Here is a 21,834-nt window from a genome sequence, read left to right on the forward strand (position 1 = left end):
TCCTCTGTGAAGAGTACTATGCTTGATTTTGCCTTCCAGATGGCAGTTCCTTTTCTATCTTTTCTTTTTCTTCTTATCACTTGTGGACATTTATCAGAAAGTCTAAAGTCTACTCTGATAAAGTGCAACACATTCAAAACCTGCCTTCCCTCCCATCTGCATGCTGGCATGAGGCAGGATTTACAGAATGCAGAATTAACCTGTTTAACTGCTCAGGTGGCCTGTCGGAAGTCTGGAGAGTTGCATCAGCTGTTTTGGCTGGTAAAGAACGGGGGAAGGTGGAATGTGAAGGTAATCCCTCAAAGCAAAGTAAAAAACCCAGACATTCGGTAAGTCAACGCTAACCCATGTCCATGAATACACCCAGCTTCCAGATCCAGAACAGACAAGAGTAGAAATACTGTAACAAGAAACTGAGTATTGCATTTTTATGCACAACCCAATATGGAGCAGAGAAAGCAAGGCTAAATAGTAGAGCAGTTCAGCTGAACGTAACTAGGAGCTCACATTCCACTGAACCAAACAGCCATGTGTTAAAACCCAAGCAATGTGCAGCCTTCAGAACTTTTATGAGATTAGTAAGTGCACTTAAACAGGATCTGAACACTTCAGTGCACACTGAAAGACTGCTTCCCTGTTCACTTGCCAACCTTTTGTTGACTATTCCATGTATGACCTGTACCCCTTTCAAATATATTGCTTCCTTTCCTGCAGCTTCCCTATAAAATTTTACCATCGTACACTGTACTCCTAAAAGGCAACCGCACTTCTATTCTTTAAGGTTCGGGATTTGGCAAGTTGACTCAGTAACTATTAATATATTTTATAAATATGCAGGTTATTTTCCATTTGAGGTTCATACTTGGACTACCCTTCAGAACTATTCTTCTGCACGACGCAATCCTACAGGTCTATGGGTCCAAACTAAGTTGGTGAATGACTGCAGTAGTAATTAAAACAGATAATATCTGACTGGTAGGGATATGAACAGGGAAATTTCATTTGTAAATGACTAGGGAAAAATAATTTATCAAATATTTTTTTATTCTTATTCAATCAACCTCAGTATTAAACAAGGCTTTCCAAAAACAAGAAAGAGAAAAGGAAACCCACTAAGAGAAACCACACAAGGTAAAAAGAACAATAGAAGTGACAAACCCACCTAAAAGCCTATATTTTAAAAACATTCTTTCAGAAGCACTTAGTCTAACCAACCTCGACTAGCAAAAACTACATGATAAGATTCATCTTTGACTAGAAACTGCAACACTTGAAGTAGAAAGGAAGGGCTAATAGGGAGGAGGCTCAACAGTAATGCATTACTCCCATCCTTACTATGGAGTTGCTTTTGCACATGGCCCTCTACATGCCATGTTTACTAGTCACATCTGCTCTCCACAGTTAAAAAGCCAGGCAAGATTTGGTAAGAATGTGGACAGAAGGACCCATTAAGCATTTTATTTACTGCATTACATTATTTTTCTTTGTTGCATTTCAAACTTTAGAAAATTCAGCTTGGCCATCAAACAAGAGAACCCTCACAGTCACGTAAGATTCAATTGCCAAAAGAAAATACATCAACAACATCCTTAGTTCTCTTCAGATCTTCCATTCAGGTAGAGCAACACCTTCTTTCATACGTAGTATAGAATAAAAGAGGAACTGCAAACTCCTGTAACCAAGGATATAATAGTCCTATTATTTTACACAGATGTCTGGAATATTTAACTTCATAAGCAAATGTGGTAACATGACCAGAAGCCTTCTGTTACCAAAAAGCTTCAAATACAGAATCACAAGAAGCAACAAGTTCTTCTAGTCTGACATACAACTTAAAGCAATGGTTGAATGAGGAATTCTTGAAAAATTGTGTATTTTAATACTGTTGATTAAAATCAGCTCTGAAAGATGCTTTGTTTTTTCTTTTAAATCCAAGAACTTCTTAAAAAATAAGCACTACCTCCCAATTAATCCCATTTACTAACATTATCAAGCCCTGAGAAATAAATGCCCTGATATATCCATGGGCACAGAAGCCATCAAACATTAAACATGTACTTACGGGTTACAGTCAAGCTCCTGTTCTGCAAATCAAGATTACGAGCACATATTTACTCTGAAAGGAACAGAACTGAGTAATCAATTCTAACCAACTGGATTTATTACAGGATTAAAAAAAATAGTAATTAGTTAATAATAATTTTGTTGCTAAAAGAGCATCATTAAAACAGTATTGGCAAATACATTAGAAATAATTTACACCCCATAAACATTCTAAGCACAGAATGCTAAAGCAACAGTTTACAGTACTTACAATACTACTACAAAATTATTTTAAAAATTTTTGCTTAAATAATCAAGATATATAACTCTCACCACAAAGCACATAAACAGATAGGTAGGTGCTAACTACAGCTGGTTTCAAGAATAACAGTTCTTCAAATCCAAACTTTTCTTCAGCACTTAGGAGTGTTGAAGTTGGATACCTCTGTCAGAGACTGAAACCAAATTAATTTTAATTAATGAATCAAGTTAATTTTCCTGTACAGAGATAATTGCACTTTCTAAAATAATTCTTTTTTTCTGCAAGTAAAGCTGTAAAATACTATGTAGTTCTTTTGGCTAAAGTTCCTTCTTTTTTCATCTGAATCTATTTTTTGACTACTGCTAAGTAATACCAGGCATCTCATTCCTCTGAATTGCAATTTCTTTCACTGTTCAACAGGTAACTCCATCACACACTGCCCACTTCAAAACAAATCCCCATTCTCCAATCTAAAACTGACACAGCTGCTACCGAAATCTTGCTGTCTACTTCCAACACACCTCCCTCAGCAAGAAAGCTCTGACAAACACCATCACTTTCCCACCATGTACTTCAAAAACTATTCACACTCCCTTTAAATCTAGCACTTGACTCTGCTGGGAGTTTCTGACAATCTGCAAAACAGTTCTCTTACTATGACAAATTCTGAACAGTCAGTATGCGAAAATTGTAGTGAAAATCATCCACTGCACAGATATTTGTAGATGCTGAATAAATGTATGTGAGTATCTTGCTGCACTGCAGTGCAAGGTGAAGTTTCATAATCAGTCTACACTGATGTAAGTGTATCCTGTTCCTAAGCAGGGTAAGAGCACCCACCGTTCACCTTCCAGACACCTGTCCCTTCCTGCTCTACTGCTCCTGTAATATCCTGAGTGGGACTAGAAAACTGGTACAATTGAAAATCATGGGGTTTGAGTGTGTCCATACTTCAACTAGTTTAAAATGATTACTGAGTTGTTAGATTCACCTTTTTACCAGTGATCAGAGAACTAAAGAGTCCTGGACCATTTGCCAAAGAATGCGGCTCTTCTTAGGGTGATCCCACAGAAGCAGGAACATCTGCCTGAAAGTAGGGTGGGGAGGTATAAAGGTAAAAATCAAATGACTGAAGACATTAAGTAGGAGAGACAGAGCTCTACTTCCAACACACCTCCCTCAGCAAGAAAGCTCTGACAAACACCATCACTTTCCCACCACGTACTTCAAAAACTATTCACACTCCCTTTAAATCTAGCACTTGACTGCTGGGAGTTTCTGACAATCTGCAAAACAGTTCTCTTACTATGACAAATTCTGAACAGTCAGTATGCGAAAATTGTAGTGAAAATCATCCACTGCACAGATATTTGTAGATGCTGAATAAACGTATGTATCTTGCTGCACTGCAGTGCAAAGTGAAGTTTCATAATCAGTCTACACTGATGTAAGTGTATCCTGCTCCTAATGACTAATGAAAACCTTATTTCAAAAGAAATACAATATTGTAACAGATCAAAATGTGATCCATTTTGTGAGTGACCTCTGCTCCCCTTTTATTATCTTTCCATTTTTCAGGACTCAACACTCATTACACTCCCACAAATAAATAAAAAATATCCGAGGACAAGACCCTATGTCTCAAGGTGGCAGTGAGAGAAACGCTGCCCCCTGGTGCTCCACACCACTTGCAGCATCACAGCCATTCCATGGGAAGTGGCTAACAGCAGATGAGGTTGGGTAGTTTGAACAGTAGCTTGCCACAACAGAACAAGCATAATTTAGCACTCCATCCCCCAGCTATCAGCTGTAAAGCATTAGAAGTCTCTATAGATCATTTCACCTATGCAGAAAATTCTTTTTAGATTTTCAAACTGGAGATCAGCCTCACCTTGAGGCTCACCAGAGATCTTCTGGCTGTTCTGCCAGGCAGCAATGGCATAATAGTTCTCTGATGTGCTTCATTGTAAGGTTATGTACAGAAGCAGGGAAAAATAGTGAGTGGAAGGGAAAGTGGCAGCACCAACAAGCAGGAGGTGGCCAGAGAACGGCCTGTACGTGGGACATGGTTCCTATAACAACCAAAAGTAACTATATGAGGCTTTCTGTTGCCTCAGAGCGCTCACCTTATAGAGAATGCCTGCATTAGTCCAGTTGTCAGGCAAGGCAAGAATCTCAACTGGCAAAAAAAAATTATTTTCCAGTGTATGTATCTATTTGCAATATTTTTCTTTAATTCTACTGATTTAGGACTGTTTTTTATTTTACTCCCGAACTAGTAAAAAATTAACACCCTCCATCATGTATAGTAACACCCTCCTTCATTTTAAATAATGGTGTCTGCAAAACACAGTATGCTCTCTGCCTGGTAATACGTGATGCAACCCCCAAAGCACAGCCAGTTACCATTTTTTCCAGCTGAGCTACAGGAAATGAAGTTTAACTATTTATGAGCATTTCCTAAAGAAGTAAAGGATCCAGAAGTGCAAGACAGTGGGACTCAAAGTGCTGTTTAGGCTGTTCAAGCTTCAAGTGAAAATTCAGACATTAGAAATTTCCTAAGTTCAGAACCTGGAAGGAGTAAGCTCAAAATTTCTGCAAAAGCTATGTACCAGTGGTGGGTCTTCTTTTCTTTTTTTCTTTGAACTTTTAGTAAACACACTTTCATATCCTGCTGTGTTAACTACACAGAGAGTAGCAATGAATACGATCTTGAGATTTAGCTCACCTCACTTGCCTGTGTAAATGGAATCACAAATGTCAGAGTCTAGGTTTTTCTGTGAGTATAAAGCTTAAAGTTGTCTCTATCTCTTGTGACAGCTTACACATGCATATTTACTCATTACAAACCAAAGAAGTTACAACCACTGAGCAGTTTCATTTTGTTGACAGTGCCTGCCCACAGGTGCTCAAAGCTATGCATAGTTCGGGCATACTGGTGGATTTTATGTTTAGTACAAAGTTTAGTAAAGCAGCCTAGGCTAAACTTGAAAAACTTTATCATCTCTGACTCACAGAGATCTGGGTCTTTTGGATGAACTACTTGCTTTTAAACCACTCTTCAGCTTTTTTCCTTACTGCTCTCCTGCAGAGTACTCTGGAGTGGCGTGTTGGCTACTGCACTTGAATGGAAATACTGGTCGGTGGAGTCAGAGCCTATAAAGGGATGATGATCACAGATGTTCTTATTTCCCTCTCTTCATGCTTACTTCTGCAGAACATGACAAACTATTGTATCTTTAAAACCTTCTTTGCCCTCTCTCCAATTTGGTTGAACTTGATCTTTTGGTGATACATCAGCTGTTTATACAAGTTAAAGGAAATTAGTCTAAAAAGAGCAAGAAAGACTTAAAAAAAAACAATATGAAAGAAAAGCAAGATGATGAATGATAGGTAGTTACATTTACTTTGGAACTAGAGATGTTACTTAGTTAACTGTGCTGGTGAGTCCAACGTAAGATCAGCTCTCTTAAAGGCTACAGAGACTGGATAATGAGTGAGTATCCATTACTACCAGAAATATTCCAGGAGATGCATAAAACTCCAAATGGAAAAATCCAGTATTCATTACAAATAATTTTTAAAAGCCACAAACCCTAACACTTAGTCTTCTTCTTCTGTTCATAAATTAATAATGTGCACTGAAACAAATACAGAAAAAGAAAAGAGTGAAGACCAAATATTTTAAATTGCTCCTCCTATTAATAGCACATCCTGTTTTCCATTTTGGCCACACTTGTTTCTCCAACTATTCTGCTTACCCAGCTGTAGGTTGTTAAGATTTTATCTTGCAGCTATTATGTCTCAGAGGAAATGCTTGGATAGGCAACTTAGGTGGTTTTTTTTCCCCCCATTTAATATGGGAAGGTTTTGTGGCTTTCAAAACCAAGTAAGACTATTTCCAGTCACAAAGAGATGCATCAAACCTGTAAAAACAGAAGTTTTACAGAACAGCTGAGGTTGAACAGGCCTTTCACATGCCTTTAAGTACATGAGAGCATTTCACATGTGTGTTTACACACCATGCCCTTGAGATCAGTTCACTTTGAAGTACACTAAATTTGAGAGGTACCTGTGTCCATATACAGCTTTCCTCACTGTCAGTCAAATTATATTGCAAGCAGTGCGTTAATGACAGAAACAATTATGTGCTGTGTCCAATTAATCAAGGCCTCACTTGAAGATGCAAGAAAAACATCTCAGTGACATTAGGATGATTACTTTTCACTGCATTTACTATCATGTACTGTTCCTTCCTGTTTACTAACACTTCTTTTTATTTCTTATACAAAGGCCTTAGAGATTAGCCAGAAGTTAGAGCTTGCAGAGCTCATGCTATGAAATTCAAACTTTACTGAGCCAGAGACCATTACCTACAAGTTTTTGTCAGGCATTCTTGGCCTCAGCATATGCTGTACTGTTTGTCTTACATAAAGTAGGATGTATAAAATGATGGACCTGCATGCTCATGTGCAGTGATTTTCCTCTAGTCTGTGGTTCTTCATCTCTAAAGAATTTCAGGAAATAAATATGAGAACAGTGGATAACTATAACTCAAGTGGCAAATGTCACAGATTGGAGCAGCACTCATGAGGACAAGTTCAGCCTGGTATGCAGAACTCAACCGAGGTCATAAAAGGAATCTAATTCCTTCTGCCAGGCCTGGATTTATCTATTATGTACTTCTATACTGCAACATGGAAAGATGAAATAGAAGCATCATCTTTTCTTCAGAGCAATACTTGGTGATACATTTTTTTCCCAGAACTCATTAAAATAGCAGACATAAAAACAATTTCTTCTCTGGCTAGTTAATGCAACACAATAGGAACAATGTTACATATGAAGCTGAAAAGTAAAAACTCAACAGCTGATGAGCTCGGCATGACCAGAAGGCAGGTGGGAAACCCCAAGGGTTCCAACAGAACACCAGACAAACATGTCCACTCAGTAGACAAACTGATTCACACTTCACAGACTGCATACAGTAATCAGTCCACAGAAGCAAATAAGCCCAGACTTATTACCATCATATCGGCTGGGAGAATCACATGCTTTCTGAGGGGTTGCCACTCGCAGGAATATCTGCTGCCTCCACGAATGCCTTCGAGTCCTTACAGGGCTGTCTGCATCAGCGGCCTGCTGGCTGTGTTTGGATTCGTAGTCACTAAAATTGCAGAACATAAGAGAGCTCATGAGTAGGTTACCTGAATCTGCTTGTAGCAGTGACACAGTCAAAGACACAACAAAGCCGTGCAGTGTGCTGTGCACATGCTGTGGCAAGCTCTTCGTGTTAGGTAGGTGAAGCTCGCTTTGTGGCAGCAGCTTGTACAACACTGCAAACATCACTGAGGTTCACAAACAGGAGCTGGCAGCTCTGTGTAATCTGCTTTCTCCGGTTTTAATTAATTTTCAGTTTTCTTTGCAGCAGTGTAGTAATCACAACATATTAAAGACACATACACAATAATGTAGCTCTACTGTTATGCTATTTACATGCCATCCACAAAATCTAGCAAGTATTCATACGAGACACAAAAACTTGCTGATAACTTTTATCAGCACACAGCAAGAGGCTTTATAAACACCAACTAAACTTGCAACCTTCTGTGAACGGGGTATGCAATATATTCTTTCCCAACACAGATTTGGAACAAAAATTTTAACCTTTGTGTTCACAAGTCTACCTTTGAAATAAGCAGCAAACTTGGTAACAGTGTCCAGGAACCTTCGGTATTACTCCTTTTATGTAATCCACACACTCGGTACAGAAGTTTTTATTCACAATATTAAATGAAATCGTAAACAGCAACTCTGTTTTCCTATCCTACTAATAACTTTCACCTGTTACAACTGGAAACTATTCACTGCTTTATTCCAGCCATTGGCTAAATAGTTGCGTGTCTTTGTTGAAGCTGAAAGGGGTAAATGAAATTCAAGTAGCTCTGGCAGCAATAGGCAGGACCATTTTACAGGTCATCCTCTCCTCCCAGTCTGAGGACACTAACATTGCTCAGGACGAATCATGTATATTTCCTTAACTGAAAACTGTCCTTTGTCAGGAATAATTACAGGAGTACACAGATGGAAGTCGTATGACCATTGCAACATCAAAAACGGCTAAGTTCTATTGTCTTAATGGAAGAGCAGTCTGGGATAGCTTCATCTTTTTGACAGCAATTACATGCAGAATACATATACATGAACTGTTGCACAAATCACGTTTTGCAAGTGCAAGAAGCATTTGATATATTTCAGACAAAGAAACCTTTGAAAATACAGTTTTATCTCCAGGCTTTAAGGAAGAACCCTACCTTGTTGTGCTCCTAAAGTCAGAGGTGTTATTTTCATCTACAGGAGCCAGAAATTTTAAGAAATTTGGCACAGAAGAGGAAGAATGAAGCTTTTTCCTTAAGGCAGTACGGTAGGAGATGCTGAGAGTGCAGTTGGGAAAAGTATAGTTTAGAACAAAGAAGTATAAATCCACAGAATAAAAATAATACACATTTCTAAGTTTCAAACGAAAACCAGCTAAATCCTGAAGGCCTGAATACCAGCCAAAGTCAAAACTGAAGCTGCTAACAAAGTGCTACTTTGAAATACATATTTGTTTGGGAAAACTAATATGTTCCAATATATATAAATGTATTTCCAGTAAAGTTATTATTCTTTGCTACATCCCAAGATTTCAGTGCACGTTTCAAATAAATTTCTTTAATCTATTAAGAACCAATGCCAACTTTATCATTGGACATTTACTTAAATATCAGTTTCCATGACTGACTAAGTTTGGGGGAAAAGGTTATGAAAAGTTGACAGTGACAATCTTTGTGCTGGCAAAGGAAAAATAAGACTTTGCAAAAAACATTTTGTAAAGCATTAACAGGGTTTTATTCAGACAAGTTTGGAACTTTTCACTTAAAAGCTGAGCCTTCTGACTAATCATTCAGGATTGTGGCTCTATTTATGCAACAGACAGGAGTACTAATCAAATGTCATGATCAGTCTTCTGGTCTTTTAATATAACAACTCCCAAACATACTCAGGAGAAGGTTAATAGAAGGAAATAAGAACACCTCAGAAAACGAAAAGTTTTTGCATGGAGTGAAAACATAGAAAACTAGTTGGCTGATGATACTGAAGACCGTTCTTCAGAAGAGTACACAAAACCACGTAAGTAGGAGAATTTACTCCTGAAAAAGTAAGTTTAAGAAATAATTGCTTTTAATAAACCATAATGATATATCGGGATGGCTTTTAGCTCTGTTTCCTGAAGATGTGAATGGAATAGGGGGGATACTCTGGGATAATCACCAGTATGAAGCGAAGCAGGTTCTTTAGTAGCTGGTACAGAGACAAAGATAAGGCTGTAGCATGGTGTGCCCTGCAAACAGGGTTCACTTACAATCCCAGTGTAAATGTATCACAATTACATGGTAATTCCACTTACAGAATAGAATCGACTTGGGAAGCTTGACTGTATTGATTTAAACTCATTAACCCATTTGATATCCCTATCAATTTCCATTTTCAGTCTTGTTGCATAGATGTTCAATATGGTATATCCTTAAATTACACGGAAAGGGAAGGAGAAGTTGCATCTGTGTGCACAGAATCATTAACAAATCTACTTGGAAAAATCTACTTTTGAGAAGTTAACCTTCAGGATTAAAGTAAGTCTTACTAAACTGAAGAGTATATCAGGGCCATATCCTGCCCTGAGCTATATCATACTTCTGAGGTAAAGTTAAATTAAGGGATACTAGTTAGTACTCAGCAAATACAACTGAAGAAACTGGTGAAACAAGATTCTCAGTTGACTATTTTCCCAGGTTCAGAAAAATTAGTACCTTGGAGAAACAGGAAACTTTCACCCAAGAGAACAAAAACGAACAATAAACAGCAAAAGCAATAAAAATTGCTTGCCAATGGCCAGTGACTGTTGGCAGAGCTTCCAAGACATTTGGTTTCATTAGCCTTTTGAGCTAAAATAAGCAGTTTTAGCTCAAGGGGTTAAGAAGGGGTTTCACAGTTCAAGATTTTTAGGGAGCTACTTAATTTCAGATTCTCAGGGAAACCAAGAGTTAATGTCCTTTTCTCAACATTCTCTATATGTATTTTAATTCTATGAAAGAAAACATAGAAAAGTATAATTTGATATTGCTGAAAGTAACCAAGACAAACATGTAAGATGATGGGTTGAGGGTTTTTTTGGTCTTGGGTTTTTGTTTTATGAGGAGTGGGGGTGGTGGTGGGGATTGTTCGTGGGGGGTGTTTTTGTATTGGCTCTCCATGGTCCTGCTACTTCTTGCCCCTTTCAGTCAACTTGGTGAAATTGCCTTTAGTGTCAGGCACAAAATAATATGTGTTACCATAAACAAAGCAGAACGGAACCGAATGATTCAGGAAGGACAGAGTGAGCTCAGGTTCTTGGCAACTTATCCCTCACACAATTTAAGGAGTGCTGCTGTCTGCTGCATAACAACAAATTGCTTTGGAGCAACTGGCTCTAGAGAGCGAGCCGGTGTCTGAAAGAATTTTATTGGTTAAAACAACAAATGATGTAATTAGCTACTATATTCAGTAGCGGAACAGTTAAAGGGTTCCCTCTCCCATAAAAATCTACCAACCTTTGGTCTATATTAAATTATTTTAACTATTTATGCTATAGAATTTCATACTTATGACATGGTAAAAGAAATCCTACCCCAAACTATTTGCAGGTGCTAGCTCACCTTTTTTGTGCAAAATGCCCACTTTGTTCTCCACTTGAATTATGCCTTAGATATTTAAAAAAGTTGGGTGAAGAGGCTGAGGGATTAAGACGAGCTAGAGTAGGAGAACGTGCAAGTTGACCAGAAGAACTTTAGATTCGCCGACAAATTCGTTCGAACCATATAGTGGGATTCCAACCAGAGTGATGGAGTTGAGGTAGCACAAAGAACAAAAGAGTAAGAAAGGAAAGAAGGGGGAAAAAAAGAAGTGAAATTCCTTCTCTAATCTTTGAAAAAGACCCAGTTAATATAAATGAGACATTTCCTATGTTTTTCACAGTTAATGCAGTAACTTCAGGACATGAACATTTTAACGCAATTAGCAAAATCCCAAATAACACATTTACAGGCTTCATCAAGGCATTTCAGCATATGACTAAATTAAAATGCACAAAAACCTGGCACTAACAGTTCCATTTCTTTTTCCTTGTACGTGTTTCCCCTTGATTTCTATGATAAAGTCAGGCATATGATCAAGAGTTCCAATGGATAAGAAGTGAACTGCTACAGGAAGAACTGAATTTATTTCTACTTTGAAAACAATTTATGAATTGAGGTAAGCTGTTCAAAAACACTCATAAAACAGTAGAGACTTTTAAAAGTCTGTAATTCCAGTGATTTTTGAGAACTTTAAGTATATTTGTCTTGTAAGTTTTCCATTTCCTCTGTTTCTATACATTTGCTATGAAATGGAAGCAACAGGGATTTCTTTTGGATTTGAGTTATGTGAGGGAGCAGGCGCACTCAGGTCTTACTAAAAATCACATGACCAAACCCAAATAGAAATAACCAAAGAAATGAAAAATATACTTAATTTCTAGCTGCATTCCTCTAATAAGGTAATAAGTCATTAAACTAGCAGCTACAAGCATCAGGGAAGCTCTTGTGAAGATAACAGACCAACAAGTCCTAAACTGCACTAGAAAAACATTCTAGTACTTTAAAATTAAAAAGGTTCAAAAAAGGGACAAAGAGGGAAGGCAGGTTATGTTTTCTTTCAAATACTATAATTCTCTTTTTTTTCACTGTCATCACCCATTTCAGGCATGTTCGTTTACTGCCCTGCCTCCTGCAGGAAAAAATGACGTGGAGCACATAGAGATTTCCTACTAACTTGTGTAAATGAGCAGTGTGGGCAGTAAAACAGAAGTCTACAGACAGAAATGTTTCCATAGTAATTTGAAAAAGCTAGATAGAAGGGTGGGAGAAAACTGACATAAAGTTAAGAGTGGACTAGAGATGCAGAGGCATCCACTGAAGGAGGATAGCCTGAAGAATATTAGCCTTAAGGCAAGCAATAGCTTGTTTTGGTGAATAAAATCTAAATATGCTCATTGAAGAGCTAGACAGGAGCCTCACCTCTACCAATAACTAAGCAATTTATGTCAGTTTAGTGTGCTATTTCAAAGTCACATATGAATTCACCAACTAGTAAGGATCAGAAAGGCTACCGGATTTTTCTCTCTAAATAGACCACAAGAAGTAGCATTTATTTATACTGCTCACAGATAAAAAAACCCAAAAATTAATGCTTGCACAAATATAACCGAACTGCTTAGGAGCAATCCTATTGTGCTTACAAGTAGTTTTGTGTCATATATTATGGAACTACACATCTCATGTCTTCTCTTCCCTGTGGAGCAAATAGGGCTAAAAGTCTTTTTAAACAGAATACCTACAAACCTCCAAAGAGTGACACACCACTGCAACACATTTCTTATCCATTAAGAGGACATACCTGGTATGCAGTCATCATCCCCAAATATGCCCTCAACAAATGAAATCATAGCCTGCTTTTAATAAGTCTTACTTTCTTTTGTGAGGAGTCTCTGTGCTCACTGAGTGATACCTCATAAGTTTCCTCTGAGGAACAGATGGTGATGTTTCAACAGGTACCAGAGACTCCTGGCTTTTAGTTGGCAAATGGCTTAGAGTGTTTGCTCTCCTCCGAAAGCTTTGCTGAGGTAACGTATCAGACTGATCAACAGGACAATCCTCTGTGATGCTGGAGAGATCACCCACCGATCCACTGGTCTTGACAGCGCTTCCTATAGGAAGGGTAGGAAGTCCGTCTTTCTCCTTTTCACACAATGGTGGTTCCTAGCAGTGCAAGAAAGAAGGTCATCAATATGTGGGTTTAGAATCCAGTTTTGACACTGCATTAGCGTGTCATTATTCACATCCCACAGAGACCTACTTCAAACATGCACATTTTTATCAAGATAGCTCAAAGAAAGATGTTTGATGTTTTATGTCTTTGTTATTCATCACCGATGTCAACAAAGAAGAGTCTTCATTCTCCAGAGAAAAAGTAATTTTGAGAGCAATAGTATGTTCATTACAGCTCAGAAGAAACGGGGTCAAAACAAAAGGATGAGGGTTTGGCTAAGAGTGAAAAGGGTGGCATTGCAGAGTACTGTACATTTAGGATGCCATCTAACAGTTCCTTGTCTAGCTGAAGATTCACATAAAGAACTTAATCCTAGGACTAGATGCCTGTTTCAGTCCCAAACCATGCATTTTCTTCATTCCCTACCTTGTGTGTTTCTGGCAGTCAGCCATTCTTTCAAAAACGTAAGCAGAAAGAAAAGACTCTTGATTACATGAAGTCAGGAATCTGCAGGTGCTCAGGCATTACAGGAGAATCAATAGCTGTATATCAGGTCTGCAGAGTTCTATGCTGCCTCCAGAGAAGAAGACTGGCTTCTTGTATGCTGTTTGTATTGTTTTATACAGACTAAAAGCTTTCTAACCACACAAAGGGGGAAATTACTCCACTTCTTGTTTATGTTTCTTATGAATGCAATCCTGCATTCATCATATGTAGTTTCATGGCTAAAACCAGCCAGAGTAGCCTGGACAGCATGGTAATTACAGTATTTGTTTTGCTGCACATTGTTGCAGTATCCAGATGATGTATATAATATTTTATTTCACATATAGACATTCAAACAAAATGTACAGTACAAGGCATTTCTAATTCAAATGGAAATTCAATTGCACTTCTCTGTTTATAGCATAGGGGACAGAATGAAAAGCTTGAAAGCAACTTGAAACTTTTGGAGAACAGAAACAGATTTACTATGTGTCCCATCTTGCCAAAAAGTATGGAAATCTCCAGTGAAACTCTACAGATAACAGCATCTTACACATCACTGTTGTATTGCCATGTGACTACTATTCTTAACCTGAATCTCTATTACTAGACTAAACTGATAATTTTTTCAAGTTGTCCCTCGGAGGACTTGCACACATTCTAACATTACATATATGAAAAATGATTTGAATAATCAACTTCCAAATTCTAAAAAACCTGAATATTGCTTCAGGCTGGGGGAAAAAAAAAAAAGAGAAAAGAAAGGAAAGGCAGTGGCTGATCCAAGAAGCTGCCTGTAATGAATGCAGCCCTGTCACTCTCAGAGGGACTCAGTACAGGAATAAAGACACATCATTTGGATCAGCAAGCAGCAGCAGAATTCTTACAGATAGGAAGAAAAGGACATACCTATCCTCCCTACTCTGTGATATTGTTTTATCATACTGTTTGGCTGTTCTGTGGTTTCTTTCTTTTCACACACAATCAGGTAACTTGTCTACTGCCAAAAACCAATCAAAAAAAATGCAAGATGTTAGAACAGAACAGTTATATGAGCATTTCACATCCGATCAATTGTTTCGGAACAACTAATATTAAAGTCTTTTATTTCGACTATTATCTGAAGTTTCTAAATATGTGCAATTACCCCAGGCTTTACTTACTTTATTTGTGCTGCTTAAGGTATTGGACACTGAGCTGTCCAAATCCACAGAACCAGAACTGTCCAATGGACCTCTGGCTTTACTGCCCTGTAGAGATAAAGCACACTAGCAGTTAAAATTATGATATATGGGGCATACGAAAAAGAGATTTGTGTAGCATAGTCAGAATCTGTAATTTTCAAAGACAGTATCAAATTTAATTTCCTAAAATGCCTAAGAATATCCTTTGCCCTTATGGGAAACAGAAGCTTCATTCAGGATAGTCTCTGACAATTTAAAGGATCCTGTAGAATTAAGGAATTCTCATTGGCAATTATGTGTTTTTACTTCTGTATTAGGTACTTCTTACAAAGATATAGAGAAATGAAAAGGATGTCTATGACAACGGACTAAACCCGTATGAATTTAATACACAGCAAAAAAATTTCTGGTGTTATCATTTCAGTGCCTATGAATCAGAAAGCATAAATATTTCTGTATAATCTGTTCAACAATATCTTTGCATGATTTGACTAATGCTTTTATGTAACCAAGAAAAATATCAAGAAATCTAGTGATAGATTCTTATGTGCTAATACAATTATGGAACTTCTATCTTCCTTATCTTAAATGTTTTATTTTTTAATGCTCTTATGTTATGATATATGTTCTCTTTGAACTGCTATTCCAGGTAAAACATAAAATGTTATCATTCACAACAGTGACTATTCTCTCTTCAAAGTTCAGTCACAACTTCTGGCTTCAGATCTGATCAAAATCAAGAATTTCCATCAAAAACAGCAATGACAGTGAAAATGCAACCGATATAGAGCTGTGCTTATGTGAAGACAAGCTTATGCCAGTCAAGACAAACTGGCAAAAATTAGAACAGTACTATAGTTAATGTAACAACACTAACATTATGTGTCATATCCCAAACACATGCGTAGCAGGATTTTATGGGGGTGAATTCTAGCAATACTGTCTGGGAAGTAATGAGGGGAGTTATTAAACTAAAATTCTCTCTATATGCATAATTATGACAGGGAGACCATGCTTTTGCCATTATTTGTTTTATGGGAACAGGTTAGATATGTCTGAAATAAGCTTTGAAAACCTCATTTTGTCACTACAAGTTGCATGTCTATGAGCCAATAAATTAGACTGGATCTTGCTTCTATATAACTTTTTGCTGATTACAAATGAGAATATCCAATTTCTGTTCCTTAATATTTGTTGTTTGGCATTCTGTCACAACTTTTTTTTTTTTTTAAGGGAGAAGGTCTGATTTTTTTAATCCTTTGTCAGGCAGAAGTCTTTCCAAGTTTATTATTTTCCTCAGACTTTTCCCATGAGGTGCAAAACAAAAAATATTTGAATGAGAAGACACTCCGTACGTTTAAATAGTGCTTGAACTTGACATCTGATTTAATTTCATAACTGCTGCTGTATACTTTCAGCACATAATTTCAGCGATCTGTTTATGATAAACAGATTTTCATTTACTCATCATTTTCCCAACATGATTTCTTGGGAATCACTATCACACAGAAGCTCAAGTTTTTGCCACTGATCCGTATTTCCAGACACTGTTTACCGAGAATTTTAGCTGATGTAATATTGCATAAATGCGTCATATTCTTAGTGCCGTCTGAAGTTCTTTACATTCCTTGCCTTCAAATAATCTATGGCATTTAAAAGTTCAGATGCCCCATTATTTATCAGTTCTGTGTCACTAATAAATACTATCTCATTAGGAGTGCTTAGTCAGTTGCTTAATAATTTCCTTCTACATAAATAAAAGTGAACAATTACAATTACTTTTAAAATTTCCTAAATCCTAAGGAGAAATAAAACAATAATCTCTTTTTTTAAGTCCTCATGCTCAACTTCATATTCATTTTTTGAAATGCCTATATACACTATTTCTTATCTAGGAATTAGTTCACTTCATCCAGGACTTGGTATTCTCTCTATCAAAGCCCTGCTTTGTTTTGTCTTCTTCTAAAATGTACATTCAAATATTTTTGTCACTGTGCCTTTAATAACTTCTGAGCTCTAGCCTGGAAGAATAACAAATGTGACTTTTCTGTCATTCAAATAAATAAAGCAATGACTTTATGTTCAAAGACAATAAACATGAAGATACTTACACGTGATAAAATACTTTCAAATGATTCTGTCAGAGACCTTTTTGCTTTGTTCTTTAACATATCTAATCTGAATCTCGGAGCACTGCTGGACACCTCATTTACAGCATTCTCAGCAGGAGGCTGTGAAGTCTGCAAACAGAAATGCAAAATGCTCAACAGCATAGAGCAGAATCTCAGTGAACAGGATGAAGACTTCTGTAACCTGAATCAATACTTTCTCCTGGTGTCCTTGGCTTTTCATGCCTTTTTCTCTACTGATACTTGTACTGAAGTTTAACAAACTATCCTAACATAAGACCATGAAATCTCTTAAAGGAAATGTGCTGAGTGTACTAGCATGCCTCAGAAGAACTGGCGTTTTGACAGGAATTTATGGCTCTGTTGACAGTTTTTCTTTAGTGCCAATGTACAGTTGTACAAATTCTAAATGTTTAAATGTAACAGATTAGAGATTTCTGATGGATTTCCTTTTCTTCAACTAAGAAATTAATCAAAATGGATGAAGCTCATAATTACTTGGAACTCTCAGCCATCTCCATTATATTAAAACAGGGCTTTCTAAGGGCCAGGAAGATGTGTAACAATCAAGCTCTTCAATATATTTCACCAGTAGAAACTTTTCCACCTTAAAGCTAACAATCAATTGAGAGTTTTACTTCTTAAATAAATGTTTCAGTCAATTTTTAGTGCTGTGAAGACCATCCAAACCCAACACCTGCAGTAGAAAATCAGAGCTTCATTTTCAATGATATTTTTCAGGGTTCACCTTCAGGCTGCCAGGCACCATAGTCTTCTGTATTTGTCCCTAATTTCAGAGACTGAATGCTTGATCTATGCAATTGCTACTACTTGGGCAGCTGAATAGCACATTATCACCATCATCAAATAGTCCTGCCTACATATAATTATAAACCATCCTATTTCCAGTATGACAAAGTTACAGGTTTCTGTATTTTCTTTTTACCTTCCCTCATCCTCAAAGAGCAAATTAGATGCTGCTTACAATTATGTTCTTATGAAAAGACACTTATTGTGAAACGTTTTTGTTAAATAAGATCCATGTATGAGTATCATATTTAATTTTTTCCCTCCCCTGATTTAGATATTAAAAAAAAAAGTGATTATGAAAAGAATGAAAGTGAATACCTATGCAGAAAAGAAAGGAACAGGGATACCAGGGTGTGATGGGTTAATGACTGCTGAGACAAATAACACTGCCAGATAGGCATTCAAAGGTATCTGCTGTTACACAGCTCTGGAGATTAATTATCAGAGTAAATATAAAATGTTATACTAAGACAAATGATGGACTGATGGCAAGTCAACTCTGTTCTTAGAGCACTGGCATCTTTGCAAGTGTCAGATTAATTAATTTTGGTTCCAGGAACTGAGCAAACAGACTGAAGCAGGCCTTAAGAATTTTCAAATCACAATGAAGACACACTAGTCTATCTTGCTTTCTAGATCCCTATTTCCAAGCTGTTTGTGACTGACAACTATTTGATAATCAGCTGGCATTAGACCAAATAAAAATATTTCAGGTATGATGATAGAGGACTTCAGGCAATGTTTCTTTGTCTTATGCTGTAACTGCAATACTTTATTCTTAAAAATCTGTTTCTGGTGAGATACCCAAGACAATAAAACAGAGAACAAAACATGCAAAGTTTTCTTCCTGTTTACTCAGTGAGGTCAATAATTAGCCAGTAAGCCATAAAAGGAGAAGAGATTAACTAAGTGAAAAAATAGTAAATGAAGATTTGCTGTTACTTCCCTATTTCTTCACAGGTCTAATTACTCTCCATATATTCATTTGCTACTTTACATCACCAATGGCCAATAGCGGTTATCACAATGGAATTACCAGCCAGCAGCAAAGGGACAACCAAGATTTTTAAAAGGATCAAATAATTGGAACTGAAAGTTTCCAGAGAATGGGGTCTATGCTTTTTAAAATGCAGGCCACCTTGAGGTGTTTCAAGTTAATTAGTCACAAACTAAGGCATCCAAAACCACTAATTCCTTTTGGAAAATCTTAACTGTGCTCTGTAAATGGCCTTAAACGGCACTGATGGAACCTGATGCAGTTTAGAAGGTAGCTCAGCTTTTTGGAAATGGACGAGAGTCTCTGCTGAAGTTTCTGCAGTGATTCTCCTCAGCTACTCCTTCTTGAGGCTACTTCAAATGGTCATTTGCACACAAGAAATAGCTTCCAGCTCTTGAGTAAATGTAATAGGCCTTTTATCAAGGATAATAGCCTATGAATCATAAGGAAATTCTGTGATCACCACTGCTTAACACTTTCAACTTTCAAAATGCCAGTGATGGAAATTTACCTTTGGAAAGATATGGAAAGTTTTTTTTCTGGCTCCTCCTTATATGAACTAAACCCAAATGTTTACTTACCTGTTTTGCTTCTCCAACATGAACATGGTCCTTCTGTTTTTCTTCATACATGTTTCTCAAAACAGAGATAACCATCTCATTCTCTTCTTGATCATTTCTTGGTCTTAATTTCTTTATTTGAAAACACCACAAGCACAGTAATTACACATTTGTATAACTGTCAGCAAATATTTATTCTTTTCATTTTGTCACAGTCCATACATTGTCAGTGTAACGTTTAGTTAGGTTAATGCTACTACTCCAGTCCACCAGAGGACACCAGTGTCCCAGGCAAAGCACCAATACAGCCAGAGAAACACTTCACCTCACTTCATACATGATAGAATTTACATGAAAGACAAAGGACAACTGTAAAAGTATCAAATTGCCACAAGCAAATGAAGGTTTAAAAAAATATGTTTGCCAATCTGCTTTTGATATGAAGAAAATCAAAACACAGTAGTTCTGAGTTTGTGGCACACGTGAAGTAGTGTTCTGGAGTTACGATGCACAACCCTTCTAGAAATCCTTCCTCATTAATCGTTTAATGTGGGGGAAATTACATAGGTATTTTCAAAACTACTGCACAAGGTGAACATATTTGTCTCTACTGCATTCTATTTAGATCAGAATTATTGTGAGAGAAAATCTTTTTAAAACAATTTATTAAAGAATTTAGTCCCAGAAACCTAACTTTTGAAAAGCATATGCTGTTTTAAGCCTATTGATGTAATGCAGAGGATATAGTATGAATTAGCTAATGCCAAGCACATTAGCACATTAGATTAATTAAAATATCACAGCTACCTAAAAATGCAAATCGTGGTTACAACACACGGATCTGTAGGAATACAACAACTACAGTTTCAGGCAGTCCAGCCGTAAAAGTTAGCTGAAAAAGACGGGCAGGAGAGATGTACTTTACTCTTTGGTTTTACCAAGTTAATTGTTTGCAGACCAGAAGCAATTAACAGTTTCCTGGTACTACCAGAAGCTTTAGATTGTGTGCAGAACACTAAAAGGTAACAGTGCTGCTAACTGCTGGATACTAAGGAATTACTTAGCTCATGGAATCAGCCCCACAGAGTAACTTCCAAATTTGGTACTGAGTGATAAACTGCCACATGGAAACACACAAAGAGACTGAAATGACTCAGGAGAGGAAGGAAACATTATTTTCAATAGTCTGAAATTTCCTAATATTCAGTAGAGTGGCAATCCCAGTGATGTTTCCTACAATACACATCATCTGTCTTAAATCCAGCTATGCTTTCTTCTGTCCTACAATAGATTTAATTAAGAAGATAGAAAGTTTAACTTTTTTAGCTAGTTTGACAAGTATTAAGATCTAGGATAAATTTTAGGCGAGAAATTTTCTGATCTTGGAACATTACCATAATTTATTTTTGTCAGAGTAATAGTATGAATGTCCTCACAGTACAAGCCTTCACACACAATAAAATGTGTGCAGTTTTAGTCAGTGAAAAGGCAACATCTTCATGGAAAACAAGTAGTATTATTAGTGGAAGAAAAATGAGTAAAACAGTTGTTTTCATCAAAAGACAAGTTTTTAACAGCTCTAGAAAAACAATGATATTGAAATTAAAGCTCAGGGTGATTAACGTTATTAAATAATGAATAATTCACAAAAAATGAAAATAACTTTTGTGTTTCACACTGATGTTAGCAAAAAACATCAATTGCTTTAAAATCTCCCAGGAAACAAAGAGCTTACCTGAACCTCTTCAAAAACAGAGGCCTGTTCCTGGTTATTTAGTGTTGTTAGATGCTTTTGTAGTTCTAGTTTAGTCTTAGAAGGGTGCAACCCTACCAAGAGGAACAAAAAAGAACGAATTACAGGGTCAATTTTGTCAGAATTAATCAATCACATAAATATGCCCACAATTTAAGCCAAAGCTTGTCAGTTATTTGAGCTGACCCATTGAATGATTTCATAACAGGGCATTAGAAGGAACTCCAGGTTCATTTAAAGCTACTACTGAACTCATGCCTTTAAAATGAGGGACATGAACTCTGCAACGAGGAGATTTACTGAGCACACACCAGGATTATACTCTTAGCTGAAGATTCCATTACCACACAAGATAAAATAAACCCACAATCTACTGCATTTTAGCAGACTGCTTAGTTGGTGTTTTACGCAGTGCTGCTTGGATTTTGTTTACCGTATGAATATAATTCCCTTCTCTTTTCTCCAATTTGTATGCCTTGGTCTCTACTGAAAAAGAGTAAATTTATTGCATGTTAGTGAAATTCTTGCTTTGTCTCTTGCTGAAAATATTTACCGACAGTCTAAAGCAGACTACGCTTTCATTGAGATTACATTTTCTGCTCTCATCCTGGATTAAATTCTTTTCCTCTATTTTCTGTGAAAAAAACAGCAAACCACCAACAGTACTGTGTACTTCAGTTTCTGATTGTGGTATACCACCTTCAGAATCGGACCATATGATTAACC

General features: G+C 36.9%; 1 protein-coding gene across 7 annotated transcripts in view; it reads right to left on the reverse strand.

Annotated features, from left to right (window-relative positions):
* The window catches only part of TBC1D1 (TBC1 domain family member 1), a 105,005-nt gene that overhangs the window by 24,470 nt on the left and 58,701 nt on the right, over positions 1–21,834 (reverse strand). For 3 of the 7 annotated variants that reach the window (XM_027746761.2, XM_027746760.2, XM_027746769.2), the window contains 8 exons: positions 21,091–21,182; positions 19,377–19,487; positions 16,971–17,099; positions 14,839–14,925; positions 12,890–13,179; positions 11,041–11,169; positions 8,620–8,739; positions 7,333–7,472 (listed from right to left, as the gene is read on the reverse strand). In XM_027746761.2, coding sequence (XP_027602562.1) covers positions 7,333–7,472; positions 8,620–8,739; positions 11,041–11,169; positions 12,890–13,179; positions 14,839–14,925; positions 16,971–17,099; positions 19,377–19,487; positions 21,091–21,182 — 1,098 coding nt within the window. The remainder of the gene's footprint in view (positions 1–7,332; positions 7,473–8,619; positions 8,740–11,040; positions 11,170–12,889; positions 13,180–14,838; positions 14,926–16,970; positions 17,100–19,376; positions 19,488–21,090; positions 21,183–21,834) is intronic. The other 4 variants (XM_039385006.1, XM_039385007.1, XM_039385008.1 and 1 more) reach the window with 4 other exon arrangements.

This window comes from Pipra filicauda, unplaced genomic scaffold, assembly GCF_003945595.2.
Source record: "Pipra filicauda isolate LSUMZ 115617 unplaced genomic scaffold, ASM394559v2 scaffold38_size3968069_pilon, whole genome shotgun sequence".
Taxonomy (NCBI): domain Eukaryota; kingdom Metazoa; phylum Chordata; class Aves; order Passeriformes; family Pipridae; genus Pipra; species Pipra filicauda.